The 22,637-nt window shown below is 45.3% G+C and overlaps 1 protein-coding gene across 2 annotated transcripts in view; it reads right to left on the bottom strand.

Moving 5' to 3' along the window:
• Window positions 1-19,404, bottom strand: part of LOC119160900 (uncharacterized) — a 57,202-nt gene extending 37,798 nt beyond the window's left edge. For both annotated transcript variants that reach the window (XM_075881884.1, XM_075881885.1), the window contains exons 1-2: window positions 19,256-19,404; window positions 5,863-6,074 (exon numbers count right to left, since the gene is read on the bottom strand). In XM_075881884.1, the coding sequence (XP_075737999.1) occupies window positions 5,863-6,074; window positions 19,256-19,299 (256 nt within the window). In that variant the 5' untranslated portion in view covers window positions 19,300-19,404. The remainder of the gene's footprint in view (window positions 1-5,862; window positions 6,075-19,255) is intronic.
• Window positions 19,405-22,637: the final 3,233 nt, after the last annotated feature.

Genomic DNA, 22,637 nt, shown 5'->3' with positions numbered 1-22,637 from the left:
CAAAAAACTACTCCTGTTGCTGCTGACTGCTTTTGCTGGCGCCTGGCCGGTGTGCCCACGCCTTTTATGACGATGAATGTGGCGTGGAAAGCAAAGAAACTCTTTAGTCTAAGGTTCCGAAAAAGTAATTCTCCAGTGTGCTGTATCGCCTATCGCCACAGAGGAATTTCAATATTTGGACACGTGATTTTTTGAACTATTCTGCTCTTCAACCGTTGTTTCATAATTTGTTAATCTGCAAGATATCTGGTGTATATTACTAGTATACACTGACTAATGAAACCGCCCCGCCGTGGTGGTCTAGTGTCCATAGGTACTCGGCTGCTGACCTGCAGGTCACGGGATAGAGTTCCGGTGGCGGTGGCTGCATTTTTATGGAAACCAAAATGCTGTAGGCATGTGTGCTCATATTTTGGTGCACGTTAAAGCCCCCGGAATGTCAAAATCACCGTAGTCCTCCACTACTGCGTCTCTCATAATCATATGATAGTTTTGGGACATCAAAACCTACATGTCAATCAATGACCAATGAAACCACCTTGCTTCAACAATCTTTGTTGTTCTTTCCTCTCTCTCTCACATGCGCTGTTGGCAAGCAATAACTATGCAATGAAGCCACGTAGTTATTAAAGGCACGCAAGAGGTTAGCAATTAGGGAAACTTCCATTGCTGCGCCATGTGGTGCAAATGCGCGGCGTCACTACCGCTTCTGATTCTAACGTGACATTTTATTTATCTCAATTTTGGTATGCTGTTGTTGCTGCAATACTAAATGGTCAGCGTAGATGCCAAGTACAAGTGTTTCTATGAAAGTACCAGTTTGCCTTAAAGGGGTGGTGCTACCGAATTTGTGGCATGCGTGTTCTTTGCTGTAAGCATTTCCTTCAGCTCCAGGAAGCACGATGCATACACCGAGATTCGTGTATTTTCGCTACATAATTTAATATTGCTCTACTTAGGTGGACCAATTTTGGTTTCAATTTCGTGGTGCCAAATCGAGCAGTGACGTCGATGCATTAGTGGTTTGGTCACGTGAGCACACAAGGCTGGGACGCACATCGTGTTGAGTTTCGTCTGCTCTCATACACACGTGTCACACCAAACGCTAGCAAGACAAATGCGCTGACGGTCGCCATGCCATGGCCAGCTGCAGTAGCATCGAGGCAGTGGCAAAGGAAGAGGCAGCAATAAGGAAACAAAGCGTTTATATCTACAACGTATGTACAGAACTTGGACGAGGAAGCCGCTCGATGCCCCGGCCTTTTATAGGCGTCGAGATGCTGATGGAGGATGAGGCAGCTCCGCTGTTGGACGCGCGCAGTGTCTGTGAACTGCGCATTGAGTGTCTTTTCGAAAGCACTTAAAGTCCTTGACGGACGCACACAGTGTTTCTGCAAGGGACGCCAGCACGCTTGTAACAGCAGGCATGCTGAATTTCTCCTTGTTGAAGAAATGCGTTTCGGAGATGGTGGAGGTCACTCACGTCCCTACAAATCTGGTGTGACGTGACGACATCTGTCGTTGCTTCTGCTATTCTGAAACCTCAGTGTTGCTGCGCAAGCGATTTGCCTAGATCGAATGAGTGAGCATTCAGCTACACTTTTAGAAGTGAATTAAAATATATTCTAACCGTTTTTTGTGTCCGACTCTTCGTGTGGAGAGTCCTTCCATCCAGAGGAAACCCACAACAGGCTTAGGATAGCCTGGAAATTCGCTGCCATCACCCCTTTAATTATACGGAAGGTATACAGGCTCAAAAAACCGTTTTTTGCTTGTTCTGCCTTGTCCGCAGCCATTTTGTGGGACTGCGTCCACATTTGTGAAGATAATGAAGAAATTATTGGTTTTTGGGGGTGATATTGAAACGAATACTGTGATTGAGGTAACCCGAATAGCAAAACAGATAAAGCAACTCAATGCTGGCATAAGAAGAATAAAAGTGGTGCGTTTCACTGATATAAATAAGGCTTGACGCAATCAAGGGACTAGCAAAGAAAGTCGAGGCTCATCTCGCTGAAGAAATACTAAACATGAAATAAGTAATCAAAACACTGCAAAAAAGAATGTATGACCTCGAAAGGTAAAACCTCTGGTCAAATCTTATTGTATATAGCTTAGTAAAACACGAGAAAAAAAAAGAAATGAAGACTCTAAACAAGCCGTGAACAAAGGTATTACTAAAAAATAAGCTAGAGCTTGAACCAGTTTCAATCAAACGCATGTGTACAACGACTGGAGAATTCACAGTCAATTAAAATGAGGCCAGTTACAGTGACTTTAGACAACAAACATGAAATTTTAGAAACTGGTACAAATAGGAAAATTTCTGGCTTCTTCATTAGTGAAAACATTTTGCGTAAAATACGGAAGTTTGTAAAGAGGCTTTGGCAAAGGAAAAAAATAAAACTGACAAAAACACTAAGATTTGTCACTACCGTTTGACAAACCCAATATTTGACTCAATAATGAACAAACTAAGTCCCATCAAGAATGATAGGAAAATAACAATCTTCTCGTTCATTAAAAAGGAACGATATGAAGGAGCAGCCTTTCACTCGCCAAAACATGAAGTAAAAGAAATTACTGCACTCCCTCTAAATGCTAGTATTCTGAGCCAAACGGAAGCTCTTGAAATTTTATATCGACGCTGAGGCAGACAAGTAGACAAGTTTCTGAGCTTGAATGTTGATTGAATATTAACCTGATGTTGTGGCTTTTACAGATAATAGCTCACCCGCGATATGTATGACAATAAAATCTTGCCACGTTAAATAACCCACAAGGGCCTACCGACACGAAGCGGTGGCGTTGTTTTGCTGGTAATGAATTGTTTTTCATTCCTCGTTCTCGTGCACATTGTAGACGCTGAAGCTGTATTTTATAAACTGACGTGTGGCTCAGGGACTGTGTTCATTGCGCGTGTTCATCCGAGTACATCATCAGGTCATTAAAGTATATAGGCTATGGATGAATGCAAGAAAGAAACCTGTGATATTCGAGAATATTGCTGATGGGTGACTTCAATTTCGCTGAAATGGAATGGAATACTATGCGTCACTCATAATCAGTTTCTGTTGCTCTGTTTGGTTGTTTCTGTAGCTATGTTTGATAGAAAAAGTCACTGTCAGGAAGAACAAGGGAAGCACTAGTGGAGAAGGAAGATGACGTTGCTTCTACGGTGATCGCGTTCTCGGGACCCATTAAAAATCTCATTAAACTTTGCCGCACGTAACAGGTTGGTGGAGGTGCTGGGTAGCGTAAACCCAATGACAGGACCTTCACTACCAGGACTTCGTCGCAGCCGCTGCCTTACCGGGCTCCGACCTATGCCAATTGTAATAGCCCAAGACCAGCCTTCCAACGCTTCGAGGTCAACTGCGATGGGTTCCCTGCCGTACTACAGAGTGCCACCAAACTTTGGCGGGGCATCAGGAGAAGAAGTCGATGTGTGGCTCAAGAAATATAAGCGGGTAAGCAGAAGCATTGGCTGGAACTCCAACGAACAGCTAAACCATGTTGTATTCTCGTTAACTGACACCGCCCTCATTTGGTACGAGAACCACGAGGACATGTTGACGACTAGGGAGCGTTTTGTCGAAGAAGTTGAGAAATGCTTCTGTGAAAAAACGCGTGGAGCAGACATTGCCTCAAAGGACACAGCTTCCAGGAGAAACATGTATGACGTACATCGAAAAACTTTTTAAGCTCTGCAAGATTGTGAATGCATGTATGTCTGAAGAAGACAAGGTTGGACACGTTTTCAAGCATATAGCGAAAGACGTGTACAATTTCTTAATCCCTCAAGATGTGGCGGATCTCTCCGGAATTTGGCCGCCTGTCCAACGTCCTCATTGTGGCTAGTGTTGAAACAGTGCCGCCTAACGACCTTGCTTTGACCATATTGCCAATTGTCAGAGAAGACGTGCTTCAATGTCAGCACACTTATCAACGCCATAGTGATTTTTAGGGTGCCTATGCAAGCGAATCAAAACGTGTGTGGTCTCTGGTTACTCTTGCACCATAGCGACCAATGATCAACGCAGCAGACGAGTATGATTAACAAGGCACACGGCAGGCTGGGTTCCTACGTCAACCATGTCCGAATTACAAACGAAGTTTTCGCCCGCCTTGTTACCCCACATCGCCTGCCTACGGTGCCCCTGAAGAGCGGCACCAATATCCCAGGCCTTCCGGTAGCAGTCGTTACTCTGAGGAGCCACGTGACCCTCGACCAATTCGGGTGTGCTAAAACTGTGGCATCCCGGGTCACATCCCACGTTTTTTTTCGATCACAGCCCATATCAGCGACAGCCTTGGTACTTGTCTCACCAACCTTACGACCTTCCGCTCTCCCCGTCACAGAAACCACGCCCACAAATGGGGTCACGTTACTCCTCGCCGGCCTCTGATTGAAGTTTGACGCCATCACCAGCTCCACGTGCTCCACGATCACCGTCACCACGGTGACGCACACGGTCACCACCACCAGAAAACTAGTCGGTGCAGCCAGTGGGGGTAAAGCCACGAGAACCCAGGCACTATCAGCATTTATGTTGAAGAACAAAGTTAATGTAGTTGTCAATGGAGTGGCTACTATGGCACTTGTGGATACAGGCGTGACAGTCTCATTGAATAATGTAACTTTTAAGAACCTGCTAGGACCTAAACTAATGTTTTGCCTGAACCATCGTATGACATTTCGTGAGGTGTGTGGTGACGCATTATGCCTAGTGGGATATTGTACTGTGAACGTCTCGTTGTGTGGCAAGGTGTTTCGCACAGAGTTTGCTGTTATTTCATGGTCTGCACATGACGTTATCTTGGGTATCGACTTCTTGCGTGAGTGTGGGGCAACTAAATACTGAAGAAGTGGGCACTTTTCTATGCATGGTACTTTCCAAGCAGCGCTCTTAAAAAACTCCTGTCGGGATTAATGCACCTTTTTCGTCTTCGTTCAAACTAGTTAAAATAACCCGCGTGCACTCTGACTCTTCTCCTGGAGACGCCACCGCGAGTAAACCAAAAGCAACGTTAAGGGGCACTTAAGTAAAGGAACGGTTTACGTCAGAGTGAAAGCACCATGTAATGCAACATCAAAAACAACAATATATCAACATCAGAAACCTACTTACCAAGAAATTAAGCTCAAATCACAAGAATACGTGTGCCGCAGTATAGATTCTAAAAATGATCCCAATGACGTCAGACAAACCACATACAATAATCAAAAGTAATCGATCTATCTGCACAAAATAAAGAACCTTCCATGCATCAAGAGACACAATAAAGCGCAGCTTGTTCGTTGCTGTTTGATAATATGAAAGAAAAAAAACCCAAACGTTCTTATAGGGAAAAGCGCAAGTGGTTAGAAAGTTCTATTTTCTCGAAAATAAACACAAAACAGGTCGTGCTATCTAGCAGGGCTAGTTGAACCAAAACACGTCTGCCATCTCGGAGCCATTGGCAGGAAATCGATCAATGGCTGTTGTTGCTGCTGCGCCTTCCGCTGATTTTGTTTTGCAGCTACAAGTGTAAGCGACCACGCATAAAGCCGAGCTACAATGTGCACGGCAACAGTGACGTGAATCTGTCCGTTTCTTTAGGTGGTTAATTTGAAGTGCGGTAACCCGATGCGGACCTCTAAAACTGGATTTTATTTCAAAATAAACCCTTCTATGACACACAGTAACACTACGAGGTTTTTGGACCGTTATTTAGCAATAAACGTCGACCTTATAGTTGCCTTTTGTATCTGTTTAATGACAACTCTACACGGAACATTATGTCGACCCATGAGCTCCTTCACATGCTACTCATGGTTCCCTTTACGGGCAGATGTGTATATCTCTAGCAGTACAACACCTTGGTAGCATGCAGTAGTGTTTCCAAGATGTGGGGCAGAGTGGGAAATAAAGGTGGTTGCTTTCTGCTTGTAGTAGAGGGTGCCTTCGGCCACTTCTTCGTTCGCCTGGCCCTGGTCTTGGCCACGAATGGTGGAGTTCGCGGAGGTCCGCCGCCCCGTTTGACGTAGACGGACGTCTGATCTGTGGTCTCCTCGGATGATGTCCAGGTCGCTGCGGCAAAATACGGGAGTCCGTGTACATACGGCGAACTTGAATAGTAGGCTCACCTGCGGTGTGTTTTGTTCATGTACAGGTGGGAGTATCATACTCAGCTTGGCTATCCTTGTGGAAAGTGTTTTTTTTTATGGTAGTACTGTGGAAGTGACGAAACCAAATCTCAAGTCTGCTAGCGCGCTTCAATAAACAGTACCTAGAAGGTATTGATATTTTTTTTTAATTTGCCTTGCTGAAACGAATGCTGCTTTATTCAGTGTGCGACTCGAAAAGTTTTGGAAGGCACAGGCCGAATACGGTTGCTGTTCTCTTGACGACAATATGTTCCTCTTTCCTTTTTTTGGTGAGCACCACGTATTCAGCACACCCACTTTCCAAAGTAAACATGGCCTTGGTACAAGTCTGTAAACAAGCGGATTAATTGTCTAAGAAAACTTACTCGCATTAGGACACTGAAATTTGTACTAAACAATCTAAATGTTTCTCCCTGTCACATTTTTGAGCTCATAATTTTAAACGTATTTATGGTGTGAGCGTAAACTGAAATCAAACGCAAGCTGTCGTTCTACACGAAGAAAAGTTTTTGCCAACTTCAAACGGCACGCCGCTGATCGCGATAGAGACAGATCGGGATCCGATTTCTCAACAGTGGCTGGGTCCTTTCTGCAGCTTGTGTTATAGGTAGACCGACCGCGATGGAACAATTCAATTGGAAGCAGGCCCAATCACAAATTAAAGTGGCCGTGTGACAAACACGAAAGTTCAGAAGCTCCAGGCGTGTCGGCAACCTTCGCTCTCTGGCGAAAATGGATGACTCCCGAGTGTATAGGGCAAAAGTAACCAAATTGAGCTTCAGGCAAAAAGACTGCGAAGAAAACGACAAGGAAAGGGGTGTGTATTCATCTTGAATTATTGATTGATATGTGGAGTTTAACTTCCCAAAACCACTATATGATTATGAGACACACCGTAGTAGATGGCTCCGGACCTTTCTACCACCTTGAGTTCATTAACGTGCACCCAAATCTGAGCCCACGGGCCTCAGCATTTCCGCCTCCATCGAAAATGCAGCCTGTTGCACTGTTTCTAAGATAAATGCCATCCAACTTGCTTAATTATTTGTGTCATCACAATCTGCGCATAATTTTACACAATCTCCACCTTCCTACCATTCAACTTGGTGTGACCAATGTTGTACGCTGCACTGAAATTCTATACACAGCAGTGCCACCGCAGAGTCACCCGATAGGCGTACGACACAGGCGGTGATTACGGAATGAAGCTGCCAAGCTCGGAAGTAGATCCTTTTCTCGCTTGTTCAGACGAGACAATGCTAAGAATACTCACCCCATGCTGCTGCTATAGTTCAACAAAGAGTTGTCATGTTTTAGGTTTGGATTCGTCCTTTCATCAAGGCAACTTTTCATATCTCTTCGAAAGGGATGGGGGTGATGTGTGAAAAATGGTATCCCCTAACCTAAGCAGCGGCCCTATACGACAACTGCAGATGCACACGTACCCCAACCCGTCACTGTTTAACAAATTCTACCTCAATTTATGTATGGAACATATGCAAGATCTCCCTATTGAGGTCGCTACACGAACTCTTATGCTCTGGGATTGTACACACTACCCACAAGATGCTACATCTAGAGCCCTTCCACCGTGGTGGGCCACTGCATTGCGCTGTCCCATCCTCGGCGACCAACTCTGGGCCGTTCAGCAGGCACACAAGGCGGCGGTGAGGTAAGGCTTTGACGTCCCCATAGAGGAGCCCTATGGGCCGCTCAGCAAAAGCTCTGCCGGACTACAAATAAAGTTGTTACCAACCAACCAACCTAACATGGCAGCTAAGTGTCGATGGTGTGCGATGGTTGGCGACCATGCAGGAGCAAAAAATGGGAAAACGCATAGTGACTTGCGTAGTGAAGTTATACGCGTATGTCAGATTGGAAGAACGTGGTCTTAGTTTGTTTGATCAGAAGCGACATGCATCACGAGCATGTGCCCCAAAGTACGATTAAATCGCTCACTGAAACCATTCTTTTGTGGGTTGTAGGTGGAACTCTTCTGGTATAGAATAAGGCACTGTTGAAAAAGTGATTGGATTACATCTGAGAGGAATACACACCCGGAGTCACTGAGCAGTTTGCGAGGAGGATCATGACAAAGCACAAAACGATTGAGTATTAAAATTTCAACGTCTTGGGCTGTCGCTGAGGGGAGAGCAGCAGTTTCAGCGTATACCGTTGAAGATTATTCATAGCCATGATAGTCCATCAGTTGCCTGCTGTTGTCAATGGGAGTAGTACGTAGAGGTCGATTCCAGCGCGACCAAATGGGTGGTCTTGGCATGGAAGTGGCAAAAAAGTACCTGTTGAAGGATGCGGTGGGTTTTCCTGCCGCTGACATTCGTGGCACCCGCGAATGAACTGGCGGGCCAAGGTAAACATTCCACACCTGTAATACCTTTTCCGTAGGTGCTCATAGGTCTTGAAGACACCGGCGTAAGCACATTGCGGGTCGGAATGAAATGAAGCGCAGATTGTAGAGCGCAGCGTTCGGAGAATAACTAGAAGCCATTTCCTACCATCTGCTGAATAGTTGCACCGGTACAAAAGGCCACACCGAATACTGAAGTGCGGAGTCTGGAGGCACCGGGTTCGAGTGGTCGGAAGTGTCAATGCCTCGGATAATGCGTCAATAAACGAAGGGATCCATGGGTCATTGCGTTGTGCAGAAGAGATGGTGTCCATGTCTAGAGCTGACAACGTGTTGTCTGAGGAAATATATGCAATGTCAGGGGATAGAGGGATCGCGACAGTGCATCAGCATCGGTATGCTTGTGGCCAGATGATATACAACGCGGATGTCGTATTCTTGCAGACAAAAGGCCCAACAACCAAAACGACCCGATAGATCCTTGAGGGCAGACAACCAGCATAATGTGTAGGGGTCCGTTACTACATCAAAAGTACGGCCATAAAGGTATGGGCGGAACTTGACAAGCACCCAAACGATCGCTAAGCTTTCCTTCTCGGTGACACTGTAGTGCGATTCAGCCTTGGTCAGAGTTCCGCTGGCGTAGGCGACGGCATACTCGGCGAATACAGCTTTGCTTTGTGCGTGAGCCGCACCGAGGCCGACAGCACTGTCGACGGTGTGAACCTTAGTTGCCGCCATAGGATGCTACTGACTCAATATTGGTGGTGAAATGAGGAGACGACGGAGGGTAGAGAAGGCTTGGTCACATTCGGAAGACCATGACCAAATATCGGTGGCCCTGCCTAGAAGTTCTGTCAAAGGCGCAATAATAGCGAAGCTGCGCATGAACCAGCGAAAGTCGGAGCACAATCCCACGAAGCCTCGTAACTGTTTCACAGTCCTTGATTTGGGCAAGTCGGCGACAGCACGTAATTTAGCCGAGCCTTGAACTATACCGTCCTTTGAGACGACGTGACCGAAAATCGTTAGTTGCCGAGCAGCGATGTGGCACTTCTCGAGGTTGAGTTGGAGCTGAGCATTTTTCAGGCACGTGAGTACGCATCTCAGGCGCTCGAGATGTGTTGAAAAGTCTGACGCAAAAACTACAATATCGTCGAGATAGCAGAAACATATTTGCCACTTCAAATCTCGAAGAAGCGAGTCCGTCATGCACTCGAAAGTGGCAGGCGCATTGCAGAGGCCGAATAGCATGACATTAAACTCATACAAACCATCAGGTGTCACGAAGGCTGTTTTTGGTCGATAGGCATCTACAAGGGGCCCCTGCCAGTACCCTGAACGCAAATCTAACGATAAAAAAACTTGGTGCACTCTAAAGTATCAAGGTCATCGTCAATCCTGTGTACAGGGTACGCGTTTTTTCGAGTGATCTTATTGAGGCGCAGGTACTCCTCGCAGAAGCGAATGGAACCATCGTTTTTTAACGAGCACAACTGGTGAGGCCCATGGACTTTGTGAAGGTTGAATTACGCCGCATTGCAGCATACCGTCCACCGGTTCGGTAATAACATGGGGTTTTGCCGGAGAAACACGGTATGGTCGTTGCTGAAGTGGCGCACGGGAGCCGGTATTGATGAAATGAAGAGCGGTAGAAACGCAGAGAAGTGCAGGTTGAACAACATCGAAAAATTTGCAGTACTGGCCCAGCAGTCGGAGGAGTTCAGATCGTTCAAATGGTGACAGTCCGTCTGCAATCGCTGAATAGAATACTTTCGAAGCCTGTACGTCAGAGTGGTTAAGAACACTGAGGGCGGCGAGGTTACTTTGGGATGATTCTTGCTGCACGGTAAAAATTTGTCCCTTATAAATGGGCTGTACGCACCCAAGCGATTCGCCTCTAAACAGTTCGATGGTATACGGAAAGAGATTGGTGAGGCAGAAAGTACTTGCTCCATTAGAAATCGAGGGGGCTGAGTAAGGAAGGAGAAGTGGTTTCCGACTTAGAAAGAGGCTTCATGGCTCAAAGAATGCTACTTCATCACACATGCTGTTGGAGCCCACAGGGAGCAAAACACCTGCTGTCAGTGGAATATCGGTGTCTTATTTTAGAACTAGCTTCTGTGTGACTTGATGCATGTGGTCGTAGGGCTGGTAAAACAACGGGAGAAGTTAAAGTTCGGAACGGGCACAATCTAAAATAGCGTGATTATACGATAGGAAATCCCAGCCAAGTATGCGTCATGAGAGCAGGAGGAAAGGACGATAAACTCAACAATGTGGTGGTCTTCCGCAATGGTGAGTCGGGCAGTGCAGGCGGCTATAGGTAGCACAGGTTCTCCATTTGCTGCAAGTAACGACATCATATCAAGCGGCGTGGTCACTTTTCGGAGCTTGCGGCACAATTTAGCGTCTGTAACGGCCCGTCCACACTGATCATTTCTGCGGTCAAAAGTGCTCCGAATCAGACTCGGCGGCGGCGAGATCCACCGAAAAGGCCTCTTCCGGGCTGACTGCTCTCAGACCAATTTTTGCGGCCGAATTGGCTCACCGCGAGCCAATAGGAGCGCTAGTGGAGTGATTTCAAGAAATGGTGACCAAGTGCAACTCGCTCGCCATGTCGCAGTCGAGTAGCGTGTGTCTGGAAGAAATTCTGATTGAACTGGTGCGCTACCACCCCGTCTTGTACGACAAATGCCACCCAAAGCACAAAGACAGCTTGCTGGAGGACGACTTATGGAACAAAATAGGAAGCGAGCTTGGAAAGACTGGTAAGTACGAGTTCCTCTGCCTATGTTGCTTAGATCCCTAAATCACGAGCACCCTATGTTGTGCAAATACTCATTTTTATTGTCGGCGTGGCAACGAGCGCTAAAACGCGCGCGTCCTGCTTGTTCGATCGTGCTCTTCAGTGCACTAGCTGTTTAATGTCAACAACGGAAATGCTATACAGACATCGTGCTCATTGAACGATGGAATCAGTGATGCAGGTACTACTTCATTCGACATAAATGGCGCTGCAGGCGAGACATGGCGGACACTGTGTGCTTCTGTTCACTATTCTGCTTGTCCTGCGTTGTATTCACGAACGCTGCATGACTTGAGTTCCATTCGCTACAACCGAAAGGCAGCGCATTTGTGCTGGCTTGGCTCATCGTAAAGACGCATTGTTCGAAGCAAGTTTGTGCTGCAATAAACATAGTAGCAGCCTAATTTTAAGCCTAAAAGTGTTTTTGAGTGCGCTGCTTATCTGTTTGAATAAAGGGGAGTGTGTCTTCTTATCTAAAATAAGTAATGAAAGCATAGGTTTTTTTCTAAACAATGTACAGTCTGCTGCAGGTCTTCCCCTCCTGCTCCACCCCTTCAGAAACAAAACTTTATCACAACGCGCAGGGTTGAAAAGACGTGCATTTTAACCTGCGAGTCATACAGTTATGCATAATTAGATTTTCTTCAGGAGTGCGTGCTGCTCCTTTGTGACATAAATATGGGCAAGCAACTTATTGTTTTATGAATCAGCTTGTTATTGTTCCACATTCAAATGGTGTTGATGTTAATTTTTTAAGAATGTGAAAAGCATGCTTATTGCATTGACTGCCTTCTTCACAGGAATGCAATCACATGCCAAATTAAAAAATCCTGAAGAACACAGAAACAAAGCAAAAAAACAGTATTAAGGACTCTATGAAGAGTAGTGCAGGGGCTGGGGAAGTTCCTTACGTAAAATAGGTGCAGTTCGTGGCAATGATGTCCATGATGGGTCCCATACGCGAAAGAAACCAATGTAGGCTAAATTTTGTGATATTTTTTATACTTTGTAGATCAATCAATGCAATGAAATAGACAAAACTTTAAATAAAAGCACAAAGACGTAATGCTCTCCTGTATGCAGAACTGCCGGCCGCAATTGCACATTCTAAAAAGAAAATCACAGTTTGTCTACTTGCAAAAAAGTCCATAATTCAATAATGCCTCCACGATAAAATACGTCCACTGAGAAAAAATATTGCAGCCACGATTAGCCAATGGAATGGCAGATCACATCTGCATAAGATTGTAAGCTTCCGAGTTATGCTGTAGCTTAGCGAGTTTCAGGGTGGCATATCAGTAAAAACATACACACATAATGCAAATCACAAAGTAAACGTTTCATAGATGCGTATCGGCCAATGACCGACAGTCATCGACTCCGTTTCATGATGAAGACTCAAGCTATAAATTCGTCCTGCCACGTCTTCCATCCAGTAACGACGTTTTGAATTCCGTTTTCCTTCATGACGACTTGAGTGGTAGGCCGTACCATGCCCCAGATTTCTGTGACACGCTGCTTGAAGTGCTGAGCACAGTGGACTTCGCAGGATTTGGCCAGTATCAAATGAGCCATGTATGGATGGTTACGTGTGCAAGCAGTATGGCGAACCAGACACTCATTACTTGTGGTGAGCTCCGTGTAAAATGGCTGAAGCGCATGGTGCTCTAAATCAGGAGACTAAGAAAATCAGGCTTAAACTTCTTTGCCTTCGACCTTATCTTAAATCGCGACGTGTTGAAGGATCGTACGTTGTTGTGAAGTCCGTTGAGAGAGAGGCATGGAGGTGTGCAGGAATGGAACAATATGCTGTTCTCAGCAGGCAGCCAATTCTTCTTCTTTTTCTTGGGACTTGTTGGCAAACTTCTCTTAGGCATGCTTAATGTCGGGAATTCCGTGGCGTCATTACGATTTATAAATCGTTTTAAACAGCGAAAGAACAAGCAGTCGCTGCACAATGCGAATAGAGTAACAAGTGGGTCGTTCGATGCTCCAACTTCCTCATCGTCATCAGCCACTGCATGAACAACTGGCACAAAATTTCTCGCAATAGTTTAGCCAACACCACCCTTCTCAGTGGAATCACAAAAAATTATCTTAGTAAATGCCGGCTTACTACCCTTTTTATTTTTAATGCGGTTGTGGGCATAAAGCAAGTGTGCTTGCAGCAGTTACCCAATGAGTGTTTAGGCAAGGCTCTGAAACGCCGCTCAACTAGCTTTCACTGGGACTGTGTTGCGCGTTCCGCACTAGCCTGGCGTTTTTTCTAAAGACGATAGTCTTTCTCGGACTCCATCGACGCAAAATTTTTGGTCTGTATGTCTGTCCATTGGTCGGTTTGCCCACTCTTAACGGTACCTGGCACTTCAAATGGCTCCAGCCGATAGCCAAAACTGCCGACCCCATCCGCAGCACCCACCAATGTTGCTCAAGGTTCAGCGTTCATTTTAGTGCAATTGTCAATTAAAAATCAATTATCGCGCATATCTGAGGCACCATAACAACACGTAGATATCCTGAATGTGCGTATTTTACTAGAAAAGGCATACATATGTTATTCTAAGGACCGTGGCGTTTATCACGCGGCGCTGACCATGCAACGCTTGCACGAAAAGGTAAGTGTTTCCAACGCTTTGCTAAGATGACACGATGGTGGCACCTACCCGTCGCCTTGCGTTCTACACCTTGTCACCTCAGAGACGGGCGCGTAGGGCACGCGCACCTGTTTTCCAAGATAACTGCCAGATAGCGCTCATGTCTCACGTGTGACGCGACTTGGTGCACTCGTTTGATTCCGCTGCACGCTCAAGGCACTCTAACGCAGTGCCTCCAGAACACCATTCACCGATTTCCTTGCGCAGAACATCAAATAAAGGCTTCGTTCAATCTCTCCGGACGCAAGACTATCGTCTTTGGACGATAACATTTGCAGATTAACATGCAGATATGAGGCCTTTTTTTCGCCAATGCCCTCCATACTTTACAGCCTGGAAACTTTGAAATACAGGAAGTTTCCAGCACATGCGGATATTTTGCAGAGGCAGAAAATGTTTACGGCAGAAAAAGTCAGTTTGAGAAAATACACGCCCTAGCATTGACTTTGCGTCTCGTAAACCTGCGCGTGACATTCCCAAATGAGTGAAAAGTTATATAAAAACGCAAAGCTATTTTTTTTCTCGCCACATACAAGCTTCGCCTATAGTGCGGCAGCCTTTTCTACCATAGAGTAACTTTACATGGTTCCTACAGGACCAGAGAAGCGAAACTGTTTTCCAACGCCGCCGCCACCGCAAGAAACCATGCATTGCAGAGAAGATGACGCTCAGGCAAATTTTGTGTTTTTTCACGTCGCCGCTGCATTGGAGCAAATTATTGCCAGTCAAATTCAAAGCTAATCCAGCTGTTCTTCGCGAATTTTCTTAACACTGTTCATATATGCGTGCGGGTGCCTGTGGATCATCTTTATGTGTGCACCAGGTCTGCAGTTCTACCATCACAGCCATCGGAATACTACAATGACTGGTAAACTGGTAAAAAGCGTTTACCAGTTTTACCAGCTGCTGAGTGGTCCTTCGGTTGTAGTATACAGCTCGGCCCACTTTCAGGGGGAACACGCGAGTGCGTGGCCAGCGCTTCGCGCAACGCCATGCATGTCAAGCGGCGAAAAGCAGCCCCATGCGCAGAAGTGCGAAGGGGTGGTGCATGGCCACCGTCGTCTGCTTCCGTACCACCCCTTCGCTTTGCCTGCGCGTGGCGTTTGCACGCAACAAGAATCTGTATATATAGAAGAAGCAATCCAAGATAATGGTCCTTTCTTCTAAAATGCCAGAAGGGAAGGGAATGTTCGTGAACAGGCTTTAGCTGCCGGAAATTAGAAGAATACAGAATGGCTAGGGTTCCCGACCACAAAGGAGGCAAATCACCGAAGTATCTCTGCAAGGCTACACCCAGCGTGCAGTTTCATCTATGACTAATCTACCGCTGAAGACTGTCAACAAGATCGTACAGGCGTTCAGAGATGAGCACCGAATCAAGGATGCTCCTCGTAAGCCTAGCTTGCGTGTAACGAGTGAGCAGAAAGATTGTGAAATAGTTGTGTTTGTCGCTTTCAAGCCAACTGATTCATTTCAAGAAATTCATGCTAATCTTGGGATCGAAGTATCGAAGATGTCGACATAGTATTGAAGTATCGAAGTATCGACATAGTCACTTTAAATTCCTAGAGTAATACAATCCTACCTTTCAATGCAAATCGCTGTAGCCAAATTGTTTCTGTCGTTTCAATGAGCTGATGGAACAGCAGCTGAACTCGTTTCTTCTACCTTCCAGCTACAAACCAGATTATGTGCAGCGAGTGACTGCGAGCGGAAGAAGTGTTGTGGCGTGGGGATGCATCGCAAGCCAAGGTCTCGTACCCCTTTTCGGAATCCAAGGGAAGTTTACGGCAGACAAGTACTGTGACCTGTTGGAAAATGTGGCACTCCTACACCTCACCAGTGACATCTTTCATGATGATGATTTCATATTTCAATGGGACAAGCCACCCATTCATACATCGAAGAAAGCAAGGAAGCTGCTGGAAAACAAAGGTGTTACTGTCCTGGAGTGGCCACTGCAGTCGCCTGAAATAAACATATTAAAAAATGTGTGGGGCATAATCAAAGCAGCCTTAGCACGCCGAGGAATCGATGGGGCGTCAGCTGAAACACTGTGGAAAACGGTTCAAGATGAGTGGAATCGTTTGAGAATGGACAGGACGCTCACGGCTGAGCTTTATCAATCCCTGCCCCGGAGAATGAGGGATGTGCTAAACGCGACTGGAGACTTTACGTGCTACTAGGCATACAGCGCAAATAATTTTTGTGCTCATCATTTTTTACTCTGATTTCCTGATCCTGAAAAGCTGGAATAAATATTCTAGTTTTTGTTTTCCATGATCGGTGGGAGATATTATGTGTCACATAAAACTTTCGCATCTCTTCGCATGTGAATGAATGGCACTGTCATAGCAACGCCGGTGCGCACAAGCAAAGCGAACGGGTGGTTCGCAAGCAGACGACGGTCGCCATGCACCGTTCCTTCGATGTTCTGCGCATGCGGTTGCTTTTCGCCGCTTGACATCCCTGGCGCTGTGCGGAGCATGAGTCACGCGCTCGCGTGTTTCCCCTAGCAGTGGGCCGAGCAGTACACGCTAAAAAATAAGTGCACTGTTCTTTGTTGCGCATAATTATCTCTTTAAACGGAGCCTGATTACTTATCTTAATGCAAAGGAAATATATTTTTTGGCCAGTGACTTGGCTAAAAAGGTGCGGTTTTCTAATTCGCTGAATTTTACAGCGAAAGCTCTTATCAGACCACAAGGGCCGATTCTGGCGCTGTATAGATGTTCGCCACCAGCGGTGTTCGTGGCCACTATCACACAAAATTAAAAAAAAGAAGAACCTACTTAAAAAGAAACATGTGTGCCGCACTCGAGAGTCGAATCACCCGAGCCTATTGCGTGGCTATCGAGTACTGTACCAAAAAGCTACGCGATAATGGGAAAACAGATCTTTAAACTGGCTTTGTGCAGGCTGCATAACGGGTATAAATTTGCGTTCACATGCGTAATGAATCGCTTTAGAACAGTGAAGTGACATCCTTGCATCACATAACACGAATTTTGCGAAGAGTGCGCTGTTATGCTCCTACGCACTTCGAAAGCCTCAGGCATAACTGTTCGTTGAGTTATTTACCGAGACTTATCGGTAATTTAATGTACCATCAAAGTCAATGAATTTCGCATTTCATGAGCGTAACGTGAATACTTAATGTTCCTGCTCGTTATCCGGTCGAAAATTCCGAAAATGCGCGAAATCTGAATGCCGCAGGACAAAAGTTGCTGGACCCACTGTGGTGTTTTATTGGCTAAGTTACTCGGCTGGTGAACCACAGGTTGCGGCATCGCATCCCGCCTGCGGCAGCTGCAATTCCGATGGAGGCAAGTATAGTATAGACACGCGTGCGCAGATTTGGGTGAATGGTAAACAACCCAGAGTGGTCGAATTTTCTGGAGCCCTCCACTACGGCTTCTCTCATAATCCTATGGTCGTTTTGCGAAGTTAAACCCCACAAATCCACCAACCGATCAATCAAAAAGAAGTTGATAATCTTGACTTTGCACTTTTCGCCACATGCTGAGAAAGAAAGTTGCTTTTTTTTTTACAGTGAAAGCTGTTCTGACATCACACCTCAAGTCTTGCGCAGCGCCCTATTTCTCCGCTGCCTCCTCCACTGTTGTCTGTAATCACAACACGGGAAGTCAGAAAAAAATACCTTCAACCAATGACAAAGTTAGGCTCGCACCCGGGTCCACTGGGTACCATCCCAGTACTCTACCACTGAGCCACGCCGGTGCTTGGGTCTTGTTATCAAACTTGCCTTCGACATCCTTGATGTCGGGAAAGCAGTCGGGCATAGTGAAATAAGCGAGTACTATTTTATTCAATCGGTCACGATCGAAACTCGACGCAAGCGGCTATGACAGTATTCTTATAATAATCTACATGTTTTTCGCTATGACCATCGCACACGGGGATGCTGTCGTAAACATAGCGTATGGTACGGCTACAGTTGTGGCTTTAGTCGTAGAACGTGATTAAAAATGACTGAAAATATGTCCAAGGGGGTGAAAAAAATGCTCAATTGTTTGATGTACACTCCAGAAACACGATGTTTCGCAAAAATGACTAAATGCTTAGCAAGTGGAAATGCCGTTCATATATTCTTTTGGGCTAATCTTCTTTTTCTAGTGTAAAACAAAACGTGTCAGATAGGCATTGACCTCACGAAGCATGAATGAAACACATTAAACACGTTACCAGCAGTACAGCTGGTTTTCATAAAAGCGCAGACCCTCAAGTTTACACTTTTGAACAAGAAAGTGCAGCCCCGCCGCGGTGGTCTAGTGGCTAAGGTACTCGGCTGCTGACCCGCAGGTCGCGGGATCGAATCCCGGCTGCGGCGGCTACATTTCCGATGGAGGCGGAAATGTAGGCCAGTGTGCTCAGATTTGGGTGCAGGTTAAAGAACCCCAGGTGATCGAAATTTCCGGAGTCCTCCACTACGGCGTCTCTCCTAATCATTTGGTGGTTTTGGGACGTTAAACCCCACATATCAATCAATCAATCGAACAAGAAAATGCAGAGAGATCACAAACATTGCTTATGACAAAAGGGTTGTACTCTAGAACACTGTCTTTTAGTGAGGAATAGGTACCATCTCGGGCTCGCGATGTGCAGTGCGTCTATATAGAGGTCGAAATTCCGAGTTCCACTTCGCAATTTTTTTACCTTTTCATTTAAATTTTTTTTCACAGTGTTTGTATCTACCAATCCTGACAATCTGCGCGCGCGAAAATTTGTGAAAAACAAATAAAAACCCCAATTTCGGCTCAATTAGTGCTAGTTATTTTGTGAGGTGTACTGCTACTCTCTTCAGTAGGGTCATGTTACTCTGCTTCGAGGAGCATTATGTTACTCTGTTTAGGGGGAGTGCTTTCGCCCGTTCTGGGGGAATCACTGCACTCTGCCTCAACAAGAGGTGATATACTCTGGATAAGACAGTGAAATATGGACAAGAAAGTACTCTCGCAAAGAAAGTGCCCGACGCTCTCTTGGTTTTTAAAATGCGACTTATAAAGCGTTTTCAAATAGCGAAATAACAAGCAGTCGTCACATAATGCGAATATCAAACGAGTGGGTCACGGAACGCTCTAACCCATTACAATAGTATTTTTTGTTCAGCTATTAACGGGGTCATGAAACGCTCACTCCTAAAAGACTATGCGAAACCACCGGTGTCCACACGCACTAACTAGATGACGTCGGCGTTGGTAATGCTTTGCCTATTAAGGAAGGCCTAGTGTGCGAAAAAGTGCCAATCTTACTTTCCTGGATAGTCGTCGTATGTAGCGGATTGTTGGTAGGCCATCGACGGAGCAGAACGGCGGGTGCGTTGACGACGCTTGCACTCGGCGTCCTTGGCTCACGTTTCGTCGGTGCTAGGCACGCGCCGTCTGCATTCTCTAGCGCGATCGGACACTTGCACGAATGAATGAATGGACGGATGCTCAACCCCACTCACCATCAAGACTTCCGTATATATGCTGTTGTTTTTTTTCTTTTCTTACATGCTTTTATTCCTCCGTGTGCGCAAGAGTGCGATGGTTTTTTTCCTTCTCGCAATGGCCACCGCTGCTCGGGGGTAGATGGGTCGAAAGGCTCTTTATCTCGTTTGGTAGTGGCCTCTTGAGAAATTTCGCGTTATTTATCCCTGTTACTTTTTTTCTCTTGGTTTTCTCAACACTTTGTTTAATTTCGTGCGTTAAGGCACACCGCACCTGCCTGATTCCTTATCTTAAAGGGTATAGTGAGTGTGCATGAGGGGCCGATCAACCGCATCGAGGGCTTGCAGGCTCTTGCTTTAGCGTTGTATTGATTCCATGGTAAAACTACATAAGCGAAGTAATAATGTGGTCGAAGTACTGTGTGAACCCGAGCCTATTGGTTTGAAGTGTATTCTGCAGCATTCCGTACAACGTATAGCAGTCGACGAGACGAATAAATAAATAATTGATTAGTGCGTTCATGAATTTAATGAGCATTCTTTGAAACTTGCACTTTAGTGTGAGAACACACTTAATTCCCCTGCACAGTCCAATGCATGTCCGCCCTAACTGAAGGCAGTGCAAACAGCCTCGGAAACAAGTAAAAAGAAAACATTCGAGAGGAGATAAAATGGAATTTTTTGTTGGTCTCCTTCTTGAAGAATGAGGTTTCACAGTGACGTTACCTTCTTTGTCCTAACGTTTATCCGCGCTATTTTCTAAGGAAGTAAAATTGAGAACTACTGCAGCCTCAAATGCGGCGACGGCGTCGACTCCTATTTCACTCTGAACATGGTCGACTAGGTGGAAAAGAGAAAAATAAAACGAGGAAATGCAGTCGGAAGGATTCGAACCTGCACGGGAAGAAGCCAATGGTTTTCAGAACTATTGACCTAATCACTCGGCCACGACTGTTTTTTTATTACATTTTATTCATAAACCCAGAGCAAACACAAAATGGTAAAATACACGAGCTAGTCTTATACACGGTGTAGGTTTAAAAAGGCTTAAGATAAGCCCATTCCTCCAACGTGCTGATCCAATCAGAAATATTCTCTGCATGTTCAACACATCTTTCATATACATAACAGTTTCTATGAAGTACTGTCGCGCAAAACGCGCATTAACATCATGTCGTACAGCCATGTGAGCCTTCCACAGTGCAAGCATACATAACGGCATGATCATATCACTAGGAAGGCTCTATGTATTATCACAGAGTATAAATTGTATGCCAAAAGGTGTTAAGGGAAAGTATTCTTTCATTGTCCGTTGAAGGATGTACCACAAAAATGTTACACCAAGACAGTCGAGAAAGCAATAGTCTATAACTTCAGCTTTCCTGCATTATATGCAGTTAGTTGACATAGGGAACAAAATTGCCTTTACTTTGAAACCACGGTTCCACAGGGAGCCTTTCTGTGTGCAATTGGAAAGAGAACGTTCTTGCCGAACTTCGCACAGGCTTTGCTCTAACCCTTTTCAGAACATTGCGTTCTGAGCCTAATAGGTATTTTGATCTATATACGCGCGTAGGTGGAAATACATGAAAGAGGTCCTTATTCAGCTTTACTTTAGGAATAATGCACGCCAATCAACGGAAAAATGTGCTTTAAGTGATCTGTAGGAAGCCACTGGTAGTGGGTCAGGTTTCATAACACTTGTTAACACAACCTAGTCTAGGATGCGGTTGAGCTGGTAACTTTGAAACATTTGTTCTTAAAGAAGCGTTGTCTTGGTCGCGGAGAAACATAAACCTTGAAACCACTTCTTTCAGGCAAAGATGACATATGCCAGGTCCCCCGTGCTTCACTCTCTGAAACAAATTGCTACGACTCGTGCGCTCCCAACTCGAGCCCCGACTATAAACAGCAAACACTTTGCGTAGTTTCTGCACCGACATTGTTGTCATACATAATACTTGCAGGACGTAAAATATTTCAGTGACTAGAAAAGTATTCCACATGTTTGCTCTTGCAAATATTCAGAACGTATGACCGCCCCATTTCTGAGTTTTCTTTTTTACCCTTTTAGATTTTTCGATCTAACACTTTGTAGTTAACTTGTGATGTTGCAAAGGAACACCAATATGTGCGTTTGGTGAATAGGGTCATTGCATGTTACAATACAGTTGTGGCTTTGTTGGTCAGTCTCCATACCAGATGCCAAGGCTTTTTGCCCAATTAACCGCACTACCCGTAGATTAACAAAATGCTATAGTTTCTTCCACCGTTTTTGTACACTTTTTTGTCTGTACATAGCAAAGCTATGTCGTCTGCATATCCCAAAACTTTGATTTCATTATCACAGAATCAAATTCTTGGATGTTGATACACGAGAGGATTTTTCGACAAAAATGTTCTAGATATAGTTCGATTTGTAAAAATGATGTCGGACAGCCTTAGCGGGAGTCTCAGGTAACTGGTATGCTCTCACTAAGTTGTCTGTAATTCATCAGTCTGGCTGTACACTGTGCATAAGTCATTTTAACACCCCCTGAGTAATGCAACCAACATTAACGTGCTTGAGTATCAGTACCAAAACTTCGTGGGTTAACCTATCGATTGTTTTTTGGCAAGATAGGCTAGCTTTTCGGCTAGTTCGGCTAGCTGCAGTATGGCGATTCTACCCCTTTGAGCGTCGCATGACTCCAATATATTTTTTACCACATGTGTGTCAGGGAAAATAGTTCTTCCCATAATCCCGCATTTCTGCTTTGTACCTACACTCTAAGGCAAAAGGGTGTTAAAAGGGCATGAGGTTAGTCCTTTTGATGACTAATGGGAATGCCACAACCATTAATTTCTTTAAGGGTTAAGGGCATGGGTCTAACAGTTAGCTCCCACAGACGAGCTCAAGGAACTAACATGTAGTTCTCATATTTGCACCTTAGTGAGTAATTGTTAGTACCACAATCCACCTCAAATGACTAAAAGTTAGTCCTTATACTTGCACCTTACAGGGCAACTGTTAATCCCCACGTTTACACCTTACTGGGCAACCGTTAGTGCTTACAGTTGCACCTCGCCGGACGAACGTTTGATCCACTGAAATACTCTATTCGGATGAACTTTTCATCCCCAGTTCAAACATTGTTTTTTATTCATTTTCGGCCAGGCCTAATACACTTTTTGCCCGTTTTTCTGCGCAGAGAAAAACAAAT

The sequence above is a fragment of the Rhipicephalus microplus genome, chromosome X (assembly GCF_043290135.1).
Source record: "Rhipicephalus microplus isolate Deutch F79 chromosome X, USDA_Rmic, whole genome shotgun sequence".
In the NCBI taxonomy this organism is placed as follows: domain Eukaryota; kingdom Metazoa; phylum Arthropoda; class Arachnida; order Ixodida; family Ixodidae; genus Rhipicephalus; species Rhipicephalus microplus.
Note: the sequence above shows the minus strand (reverse complement) of the source record. Positions and strands in the feature narration are given on the sequence as shown.